General features: G+C 37.1%; 1 protein-coding gene across 1 annotated transcript in view; it reads right to left on the reverse strand.

Moving 5' to 3' along the window:
- eys (eyes shut homolog) overlaps positions 1–12,009 on the reverse strand; it is a 161,201-nt gene that overhangs the window by 106,624 nt on the left and 42,568 nt on the right. The window contains exons 18-22 of the mRNA XM_035957569.2: positions 10,139–10,261; positions 9,923–10,036; positions 5,928–6,041; positions 4,344–4,457; positions 1,170–1,367 (exon numbers count right to left, since the gene is read on the reverse strand). Coding sequence (XP_035813462.2) covers positions 1,170–1,367; positions 4,344–4,457; positions 5,928–6,041; positions 9,923–10,036; positions 10,139–10,261 — 663 coding nt within the window. The remainder of the gene's footprint in view (positions 1–1,169; positions 1,368–4,343; positions 4,458–5,927; positions 6,042–9,922; positions 10,037–10,138; positions 10,262–12,009) is intronic.

Below are 12,009 nucleotides of genomic sequence, written 5' to 3' on the forward strand. Positions count from 1 at the left end.
TGCTATGGATCTGCCAATCTCTTCCATCAGAAATTCGAATCTCCCACGTCTAATAATCCATTCCTTCCTCTCTTTTAATTATTAATGATGTTAAAGAGGGATGCATCATTCTGTTTCTCCAACACAACACTGGTACAGGCAGCCAGTGACAGAGGTAATTGCAGTTCTTATAGGAGTGAATTTATTACTTCCTCAGTCAGGGTCCCAGGATTCTTCATTATCCCAAAGATTTACCACGTAATCTATGCTGTCACTCTGTCTTGGTGCGTGTAGATGCTATTACTCTCATTAAATGCTTTAGGTCCTGGGTGGCAGCAGCATTACTCATCTCAGCCACTGTGGCTATGCAGTGCTGTCCCTGGTGGCTCCCTGGCTGCTGCTGAGCACCGGCCAACAGGTCCAGGAGGCCTGCCTCACTAACCTAAGGTGAACTGGCTATGCTCAAGATTAGTCCAGACAGCCGGTCCAGGTCTACTGTAGTAATGCGAGGGACAGATAGTGATCCGCTGCCATCAACCGTTTGTCACAGCATAACCTAGTAGAAACACTGGTGGGATGTCAGAAATCCCATGAAAGTTGGAGGATACAAATACATTGCTGCTGGAACAAACTGTTCTTTCTGCAAAAGTAGTGTACAGTAAATGCATGTATTCTATAACAAAACATATCATCCACATTTTAAGAAATCAACCAAAATGCATTATAATCACTGACCAGCATGTGATAAAGATACATTAACTGTTTTTATTATGTATAATTTATTGTTTTCATTATTTTGATCACTGAGTTTTTGAATCTATTTATCCTGGAGATAGAATTATGGGTGTAAATGCAGATTAATCAGACACATTTTGTTATTCACCATCCATTACTCAAATTATAACACAGCATTGATGCTTAATTGATTTCCTTTGACAGTCACTTTAAGGAGCTAATCAAGTGCACACCAGCAAGCAGCATCCAAGATCCTCATATCAGATGGATGACTCTACTCTCATAAATCCCATATTAACTGCAATGGTGACCCTGTTGAAACTGCCTCTCAGACTGTAAGTCAGCGAGACAAAATTAGAGCCATTCGCTTGCATGTTTGAATGCCTGTGTGGAAGTTTGCTTCCATCTTGAGGCCTGTTATTAGGAACATTGGCAAGATGTTGGCTGTTTCTTACCGTCATAGCAGAAGCCGTGAAAACAGGGGCTGGAGCTGCACTCATCCACATTGATTTCACAGCGGGGGCCTGTGAAGCCCCGGCGACAGTGACAGCGGAAACCCAAAGGAAAATGGTCCTGATCCAACTCTTCCACACACACTGCATCGTTCTCGCAGGGATTACTGGCCTCACAGGGTAAGAACTCGCAATTATGACCTGGAGTGAGGCAAAGAAACACAAGTAGAAAGACCTCTGAGCAAACAAGAAACTCAGCAGAAATACAATAGAAGTGTAAGCCGGAGAATATTAAATATTAAACCCCTATTGTACATTTCCTTGAATGTGTCATTGCTGTAGATTGCAGATAGAAAGACAGATGAGGAGTGTATCAGTAGGAGGTGATACATTGTGTTTCTTAATTAGTAAACCTTTTGAATAATTTCTGGCAAACGTTTCCTCTTTCTCCATGCAGCACTTTCCTCTTAAGTCTATGACTGAACAAAGCAATTAACAAAAAAATAAAAAAATAAATATCCGTAACCGCATATTATCCACACGTATATACAAGCTTTTCATTTCAGTGGCTGAACATTGGAAATGTAATTACAGTACCTTAAATATAATAAAGAATAAATGACACTTTTGTGCTTGTTACAAAAACAATTACTAAAATGAATAGTCTCAGTACATGCAATCACGCACCATGCTGATTAAAAGTAACCGAAAAAGCACACCTGTGGCTGCCAAGCGCTCAGTTTCATTACTACTGTGCAACTGAATATTATGGTTTGCACTATTTTTTGTGTAATTTAACTGTCACTTTTTGTTTTAGAAAAGTGCTGGAACTATCCAGACAAATTAAAGTGTCAAACATCATTACGGGCAGGTCATGCATGAAGCAACCATCTGCTGAAATGTGAAAGGAAGAAGAAAGCAAGTACGGACAAATTAGAAAGTGCAGAACATAAATCAGGCAACCAGGCAACGCTGCAAAACTAGACGCAGCACAATAGCTGTGCGTCCTACCTCTGATCATTTCTGGAAAACAGTCACATGAAAAACACAAGGAGCACTCGGTCAGTAAAAATCTTGTTGAAATCAACTCCATATTTGTATAGAAACTCCTGAATCCAAGTAGGTTGTGAATGCCTTGATCAGACTATTTATGAGCCACATTTTGGATTTTGGCTGAGCCAGCAGACGTCTCAGCTGGTTGACCTACAAGTGATTAAAGAATCTGACAAGTTCAGAAAGTTTACTTCTGACTACATCACCTCATTACCTCGGAATTTGGAAGAAATATTGACTTTGCAAATACGGTTGACATAAAATAACAGTTTGCCATTCACACAGTACACCATAAACAATAGTACAGCTGATCATTGATAGATTCTTCTTGTTCATGACAAAGCAATACTTACTTTCCTTGAGAGTGGCAGCTGTATTGTTGTCAATAACTTAATGATGAAGTAGTTATTGGTCACTGCATAAGTGGGTGATAATAAAGCTGCATGAAGCAATTGATTAAAGGAGAAAAACAAACAAACACTGAATCAGCTGAAAGCCTCAGCCATGAAGTGAGTTGTGCAGATTGAAACTCGAAGTGTGCGGTTGTTTTGAGGTACTTATAAAGGACTTTTATAGTGTATGGCTGTACGGTTACTCTTATGCACAGAAATCTCACACTATGCTCTGTTGCCTTAGCGATCCCAAATAAGTAAAGTAAAATAGGCTTTTCACTCATTACTGGCAAATGCTCTCAGAGTTTATTTCAGTAGTTGGTTTTATGTGTAGCTCCCTTCATTCTTCAGCAGCACAGAGCTACCACATCATGAAGCATCCACTACAACACCTTACAGAAGCAGAAATGGTGTTCAGCCGGTAATCAGCTGTGCCTCAGTTCTGCCATACTTTCCATTATCCTTTGAATTACAGCTCAAGACTTCCATTTTCATTTTCACCAGAGCTCTGAATTTTTTTGCTCTTTACACCGTCAGTGTGTCTTTGTAGTACTTTTCTGTAAATTCCATGTGCCTTTTTTCAGGAGTCATTTCCTCTCTGACCACTCTGCTGTAAAGCCTGGATTTGTGAAGTTCTGCCCTGACTGCTGTCCTTCCAGGAAGATCTCACAGCCAATGAGCTCATTAGATCTGTCAGAGTGGTCCTTGGGGTTTGACCAAGGTCCTTCTTGACTGGTTGCTTGGTTTGTTAAGATGAGCGTGTCAAGGAAGAGGCTAGATGAAGAATGTTTTTTGGTTTTGTTTTCACGTTTATTATTGATTTACGGATTTGTGTTCTTGTGAAATCCCATGACTGGAGTTTTATCTACCAACTGTTCTTTAAGCTTCATGGGAGAGCCTCTCCTTGAACATGCACAGTCAACCGTGGATCTCGATAAATGACAAGTTGTGTTGGTGTAAATCTCATCGAGAAAACATCATTAAAAAGAATCATATTTATTTAGGATCATTATTATTACTGCTATTATTACTGTTTCATCTATATTTATGTGGTTATGTGCACAACAGCAGCACTATAATTTAGGTTAACTGTATAGATACACAAAGTAACAACAAATTAAATTCCAACTTTCAACAATAATTCTTAATATAATAAATCTGGAAATCTGCAGATTTATGTTTCATACTATGTCTATACAAAATGTATATAAACACACTCTGTTAATTCACAACAGTAAATTAGAATTGACCAGTGATTATATAAAGCACACAATAAATTTATTTTTCTTAATGTGGTTGCGGAAAAGTACAATATAAAGCTAGAACATTTTAATATGTGATTGACTGTCAGTATGAAAATTATATTCATGTTTTGGATACAAAGATTGATCATTCATTCATTCCAGTTGAAATTCTGGAAATTAAGGACATGTATGTCAGATTTTTCCACTGTCTTTTACTGGGATGTCACTGTCTTCCCATTCATGTACAATGATTAAACCAAACAGTGACACATCCTCAGACTAAGTGATAGAAGTTGTCTCTAGTGCAGCAGAAGAACCGGCTACGGTTTAAATCTCACTAATTACTCAAACTTTCTTTAACTACAGGTAGCAAATGAAGATGTACTAATTTTGTTGAGACATGTGAAGTGAGTTCGGACAGCTGAAAATAATAGTATGTGAAGTTAATTAACTTTGCTTTTTGTCCCCATTCCCTCAGTGCTCATTACCTTTAAACGGAGCCACACACTGGCAGAAGTAATTACCAGGCTGGTCAATGCAAGTGGCTCCATTCTTGCAGGGAGATGAAGCACACTCATCAATGTCAACTTCACATTTTGTACCTTTGACAGAAAAGAACACAAATTGATAAATATGTTATATGGAACGGTGACTGACATCAATCTTTGGCAATTTAACCCGCGTTTTAATCGCAAAACACATCACTTGATGGGCTGCAAGTTCAGCGAGGACAGAAACTGGGCTGCTCTAATATCGTCTATGATGTAGTTCAAGCTTGTTACCATCACTTTAGATTAATCTTTCATCTGAGCATAAACACAAGCTGAATGTCTTGGATAAACAACATGAACCTGAAGTAATTAGGTTAGTGTTTTGACGTTTTTTGTTTTTTTTTTGGAAGATGCAGGCCTTAATATCACACATACAGAGAGAAGAAAAGCTGATGATCGCACACTAAAGTCGTGAAAATGGCTGTAAAACCTGAGAAGACTCCCTGTGGTGCTTCAACAAGATACATGAAGCAGCAAAGAACATCCTCTTTTCTTTTCATACAAATTTTCTGAACATTCAAAAAAAAAAAAACTTTCTTTAAAACCCATTATCCCTGAGCATTGAAAAATAAGGAAGAGAAACCTGCTCCTTTGTGATCATAAGATTCAGCACTGCACCCTCCCCTACTGTTGGTAATGCACTGTGAATCCTGCTCTGTGGGAATTATTAGCAATCGTTAGGAAACTGTTCAAAAAGCCATTACTGTGTTTGACTTTCAAAAGTGGAAATACCTGATCTTTGGTTTAATCTAGAATCATCTTTGTACTGTAAACGGTGGGCATCACAGCCCTGCATGCAGACTGAAAAAAAATAATCCATCAAGACCTTAAAACATGTGCAAGTGTTGGACTAGTTAGGTGATTGCTCCTGCCTTCACTTTGTTGCAACATCAATACATAATTCATGAATAAGATGTTATTGTCTTGATGTGCTGGTTTAATTGGGGACATATAAAGAGCACGAGTAAAGGAATCGTTTTCTAAATGTGAATCGGTATATGTAAGTAGCAGAGAGGCTGCAGTGCATTTCTTATCGAACAATACTGCTGCAATGTGTACATGGTAGTATGTTGGCCTGATAAACTAAAATGGGGAGAATATATCTACTAAGCATCAACATGTTAGCATTTAGCTTAAAGCACTCTTGAATAAAACCTCATAGAGAGAGAAGCATGGGTTTACACATTTGGTTTAGTTAAAAACATGGTTATATGTTAAAATGGATTGTGCAGTATGTAAATACAACCTGTGTTACATAATGGAGTTATTACACTAAAGTATAACGTTTGTTAAACCTCTGAGACATGTTGATTTTGGTGCCAAGCTTGGTAGATTTTATTTTTTTTTGTAATGGAATATGACACTCAAAAAAAGTAATAGATTATTCCATATATTCCTGTAGGATGTCATCAACACAGGCTTATATTGCGTAAAATCTGCATCCAAACCATGTATTTAATTTTGCTAAACAAAAAACAAAGACCTAAATTTCAAACATTCACATTAAGTGCATTTACTAACCTGTAAAACCAGGCATGCAGACACATCCATAGCCATGAACAAGATCCACACACGTGGCGTTGTGCAGGCAGGGAGACGATATGCACTCGTCTATGTTGACTTCACAGTAGTCCCCTGTAATAACATGGGGTATAACAGAGGCAGCGGTTAAAATGTCAAAGAAAAGTGCCATGTTGCAGATAAGGTATGTATGATTTATCAAAGTTGTATGACTTATGTAGAGTTTTCCATTTTTTTGTCAGCTTAGTAAATCATTTTGTACTGGGATTAAAGCCTCTACATGGAAAAATCTGATGACTTGTGATGGGTTGAAATCCTTGGTTATGGTCTACTACGACAGTTCCAAGCACATTTGCACCACAGATGTTAAAAAACACATTTTTTTCCACTGCCATGTGATACTGCTAGATTTTTTAAAAATTCAGCAGATATGGGCTTTATATCCAGATTTCAGCAGATAAACAACTTACGCTCCACTAAAAAACACACAGCAATACTCTTTAAACATCTGTCTAAAAACCACACAGCTAATTTAGATTCTCTTAAATTGTATACGACATTAAGAATAGTTCATGCGATACAAAATCTGGATTATTCTCCTGGTTTTCCCTGATTTCTCTGAAAACACAAACAGATCAGCAGCACACAAACGATGCCGCATAATGTTTTTTGCACTATCACTGTGTCACACATTTACAGTCTCTGTAAGCTTTAGAGGAGGCTGTTACATGGTGTGAAATGCCAAAGTGATAACGGGTCTTTGAATTACAACACCATTCCGTGTAATTACAGTGTACTGTTTGTGCTGCTCTTCTAACACCAGAAAGGATGGAGCTTGTTCTATAACCTCGTCGACTCTCCTGTGGTTGTGGCCTGAAGGCTTGTGGGAGGTGAGTGTTGACACACTGGGGTTCCGATGTTGTTCACACCGATGGTCAGTTTGGCCAAAAATAATCTGATCTAGCTTCATTTTCCACTAACTAAATGGAGCAGCTTCTGAACAGCGAACACAGTAATTAAGAATGTTTAATTATGCATATATACTATTAGACATATGTCCAGAAACTCCAATATAAAGTGAGGATTCTTCCTCTGCATCGCATTATTCCACTCTTGAAACCTTTAGATGCAGTGTGTCGCCCTGCCTCATGGTTCATCACTGGAGATATGGGATATGGAACACACCTACTATATCATAAAACTGCCTGCCCTGTCAGTGAGGAGGGATCAGCATTTGTTTTTATTTATTTATAAAGATATTTTACAAAAGCTCCCCACCCATCCCTCAGCTCTGCTCTCCTGGATTCTTAGTAGACATCCCACTAGCTCAGTGACATGGCTCACCATACACGTGCTAAAAATTCATACAGAGTACCAAAGATGTGCTTTTAGCTGTTTACTGTGCCTCGCATGCTTTCACTATACTTTAAAAAAACTTTAAGCTGACCTCATTAACACCACAGAGACAATTCCAGTGTTAATGGCTGATTTTATTGACTGTAATTGCTATTCCTTTGGAATAAAATGCTTACTTGTATTGTTCTTTTTGCTTTATTGTGTCTCATTCACTGCAAAGCATGTATTTGAGCTGTAATTAAAATAGTTTCGAATTAATATCCTTTATCTTTCTGCTTTGCTGAAGGCAGTTTTCTTTTGTGGATTCTACCAACTTGAAATTCCACTTTTGTACCTTTAAACTGGTATTCCAATTTCACAAAAGTGCAAAAATTCATTTCCCTACTCCTTTAGTATTGTGCATGAAGTTGTAAAGAACTGATCACTTCAAGCTTACCGTCCTTAAAATGAGCTTGCTGACATGCAAATTGTTTATTTTGGATAAATCAAAAGTGCATTTAACTTAAATGGCATTAACATTACTTGTTAGTTGTCATTTGGATGAATTTAATTCAGTTGTGTTAGCAGTTAAGCAATTTATACAAGCTGGGTCAACATTTCTTTGTTTTCAGTGTTGATAATTCCTTCACTTTTCAGCATCGAAACATTTTGTCTCTACTTGAATGTGTCCGCATTTACTGAATGAACCTCAGCACCACTGGTTGTTTCTCAATGTGCCTTTTGAGATTTTAGATAAATGAAATTAATTATATTGAATGATTTTTTTTCCGTCTGTGGCAACAAGAACTAAGAATGCTATTTAGATGGTAATTTGTTTGGTCAGTAGATTATTGTATTCAAGATGGGCATTTTTCTTCTGATCCCTTAGTTTGTTATGATGTTAACTGGAAAATTCATGATCCTCAGAGAATAAATCTGCATAGTGTATTTTGTACAATTCATGATTTTTTTTTCCTGGATTCAAGTTCAGGCAAATAAATTAACTTTGCCCACAAAATATTAAGATTAAATGCATGTAGATAAATGTGGGTAGACACATATGTTTACTCTAGTGACGCCACTGAACCAGTATCTTCCACTTGCACAGAGGTGGAACTTAATTGCTAAGAAATTTTATGGAAATACAGAAGCTTTCACATGGATAAACACTGGTCTGGCCCTATCCTGGGGTCAAAAACAATATTTTAATTCCCACATCTAGTAAGGATACCTACAGTCAACCAGTACCTTCAGTTTTGCTCATTTTACTTAACACTTCTGCATTAATAGATTCACCTTTAGGCTGCTAGAAAATTCAATATAATTCATAAATTTCACAGAGGAAATAAGAGTTATAAAAGATACACAACTGCAACATATACAAATGTGCCTTATCACATTTTCAAATATTTTGTTAACAGTTTAAACTATTTACAGATGATATACTATGTCTGTGTTTAATCTTCGACATCCCGTAAGAGTAAGCCCATCAACCGCCACACATCTGAGAAGAAACAACCATTTTCCTTGTCACATAAAAAATATTGCCCTGGTGGATTTCGGTGGCTCCTCGGTCATCGTTCCTCAGTAAGAAGATTTCCACTATTGTGATGCATCAAGGTTGAACGGAATGTAATCAAAACACGTATGTTGCCATAAATCCTAAAAAAGGTGCAGGGCAACAGCAAGTGAAAAGTAAACCTACTACAGTTCGGCATTACTTGTAGTTTTAAAGAAACATGGTACAAGAGCTATGGCTATAAATCATTAAGTACAGTGAGTGAAACTTGTCAGCCTCAAGCCTGTAAAGGTTTATGCACTTAAATAAAATTTCCACAGCTGAGGGCAAAGAGCTCTTGCCTCTTTGATTTTCTAGCAATCTGGTGACAGATGAACCACTGTTTAAGGAATACTCAATCAGGTACCTTTAAAAGATTTCAAAATATACAGAAAGGGGGTTGAAGCTAAATGTTCTATCGCACACCTTGCAATTAAGTTTATTATACTGCTTTTCCTATAATTTGTGTGTCACATAGTGTGCAATTTCACAGCATACTTTAAAAGCTGTTGCACGATTGGCAAACAGAAAGCGATCAACACTGAGCCAAAAAGGCTGTAAACAGGCATCACAAGTGAGCACATGCTGAACACAGCTTGGTGGAAACTGGCGTTTCATGGAGTACAAGGCGTTACATCTATAACTCAGCTGCTACAGCTGTCCATGCAGGCTTTTAGATCCAAAGTACAAAAAGCCTATATGGACACCTACTGTTAAGGTACAACTTAACACTCAAGAGAACAAGGATAAAAATAAAGGCACTTCTAGGTGCATCTACAGAAAAATATTGCATTGAATTGCTGTTGGAATTATGCTGAAACTGGAACTCTTAGAAAACAAGTCTTCATTGCTGCATCGAGGTCAAATTGCAGGACATAAGGTTGCTTCAAGTATCACAACTCTATGACGACCAAATTGGGAATTTGCAAAAGAAGAACAACTGGTTGTATGTGATTTGTCCAAAGGTAGTTTAGTAACATTATATCTATATAGACATTTATTTTAATTTATACAAGCCTGACTCACTCACACACTTTGAAAGTATTAATTACAACCACCACATTGAAGCTGGAGCAGTGACGGTAAGAAGCACGCAAAATACCTGTGATCCCAAGAGGACACTGGCAGCTGAATGAGTCAAGCTCATCTATGCAGGAGCCTCCATTTCGACAAGGCTGGCTGAGACATTCATTCACTTCAATCTCACAGTTATTTCCTACGGAAAGTATGAAAGAAGCACAACATGTTGACAAATTGCCTCTGTGAATAAAATGCCACTTTAACTCACAAGAATAACTTCAAAATAGCTTTCACTTACCAATAAATCCAGGTGCACAGAAGCAATTGTAGCCATTCAGAGTGTCTTTACAAATACTCAGGACTCCGCAAGGCTCTCCTTCACAGTCATCAATGTTTATCTCACAGAACTGGCCTGTTAAACCTGCAGAGAGAACACAAGATGTTCTATAGAATTCCTCCATTTCAGATAACATTCCTTTAAAGTTGTCCCCTTGTGATGTTTAATGAGACTCGTCAGTAAAAAAAAAAAAAAAAAAAAAATCTAGCAATGATCATATGGTAAGTAATAACTGCAGTAAATAAATAACAAAATGTACACTGGTTGTATTATTTCAATGTAGCTTTAAATATAGAAGAGCTATCAGGTAAACACTTAAATATTCAGATGTATGGAAATAATGAAGTAAGTAAAGGAGCTATGGATCACTTGAAGTTCTATGGAGCAAAGATTCTATGAATGTGTCACAGTTTTTTTATGTAGAAGGATGCATGTGTGCACAAAGAAGTATGTAAAGCATGTTTCTGCTGACATTTTATTACTATATACTGCTGAACAGGTGGTGGCAGTAAATCAGGAAGAAACAGTAATATACCCACAATAGGGTGGAAAAATAAGACTACTAGTTAGCTGACGTGAATGTAAGTACAGCAGGTTTTGAACATTTAAAAATGTTGCGTGTTTTATATTGAAGATGTAAATGCATTTGGAAAAATGTTAGTTTGCAAGACAACCTTTAAATTTGCATATTAACATTTATTAAAATGACAGAAGTCTGTCATATACAGACTAATGTGTGGTTGGAGGCCTGTTGTAACTGCTCCTCTGTGTATTTCAACTGATCTGTTGGTTTTGACCTTCTAATAAGAACAGCACACTTCATAGTGGCCATGACAACCACTTAACACTCAATACAGTACGCGCGATTCATTTCTTGTATGCTAAGAAGGGACTTGGTAGAGCAGACAATTACTGATCTTAGTGTATGGTAGTTATATGCAATTTATGATTAAAATCTTATAGAAATAGGATTCCTGGGCATCTTTGAGCAAAATGCTGCTGAAAAAGCTTGAGGTCAAAGTACAATAAGGTGCCAGAGCACACTGCTTAATTAATAGCTTTTTATTGTTCAAACAGAATATTCGCTTCAGCACCACTATGTCTTAATCAGAGTCAAAGCAAACTGAATTTGTCATGCTTCCTTCAAGCTGTCAAATTTGACAGGTATTTATAGCTGTACTTTTGTACCTTGTAACTTTAAGAGAGGTCTGTTTTGTCTTTGGCATCAAGTCAGCCCTCTCACATAATAAATTACTTGACTTGTCATGTTTCCTTTAGGTTGTCTCTGTTGACAGGTGTTTGTTCTGATGCTTTTTGTATTTCTATTTCTCAAGGGAGGCCTGTGTTACTGTGTTTCTAGTGTTGGGGCTGTGGCACCTAGACACGATCCCAAAACAAATTTATAGCTTTGTATTTATTTTGCAATAGATGTGAAACCCCATTCAAGCTATTCACTGAAAACTGTACACCTGGATTAGGTTAAATATACTTTCTGGTTGCCTCAAGGCTTTGTCCATTTTTCGCTGATGAAGACACGTTAATATATTTGGACAATTACAGGCTCTGAATAAGCTCTAGTATGCTCTAGTCTTCTTACATACCCTGGAAATTTATTATGAAATATTTTTTACAATCACGACCAAAAATTTGAAAAGTATCTTAATAATGTGATAATCCTATTACACCATATTTCAAGGGACACACTACTTATCAATGCAATTGGGCAGTTAATGATCAAATATTATATAAACATGATAATATTAGTATGTAGAAAAAATGTGTAGCCTAATGCAGCCACACCACACAATTGTAGAAACTACATTTTATATTAA

This window comes from Amphiprion ocellaris, chromosome 16 (genome assembly GCF_022539595.1).
Source record: "Amphiprion ocellaris isolate individual 3 ecotype Okinawa chromosome 16, ASM2253959v1, whole genome shotgun sequence".
In the NCBI taxonomy this organism is placed as follows: domain Eukaryota; kingdom Metazoa; phylum Chordata; class Actinopteri; family Pomacentridae; genus Amphiprion; species Amphiprion ocellaris.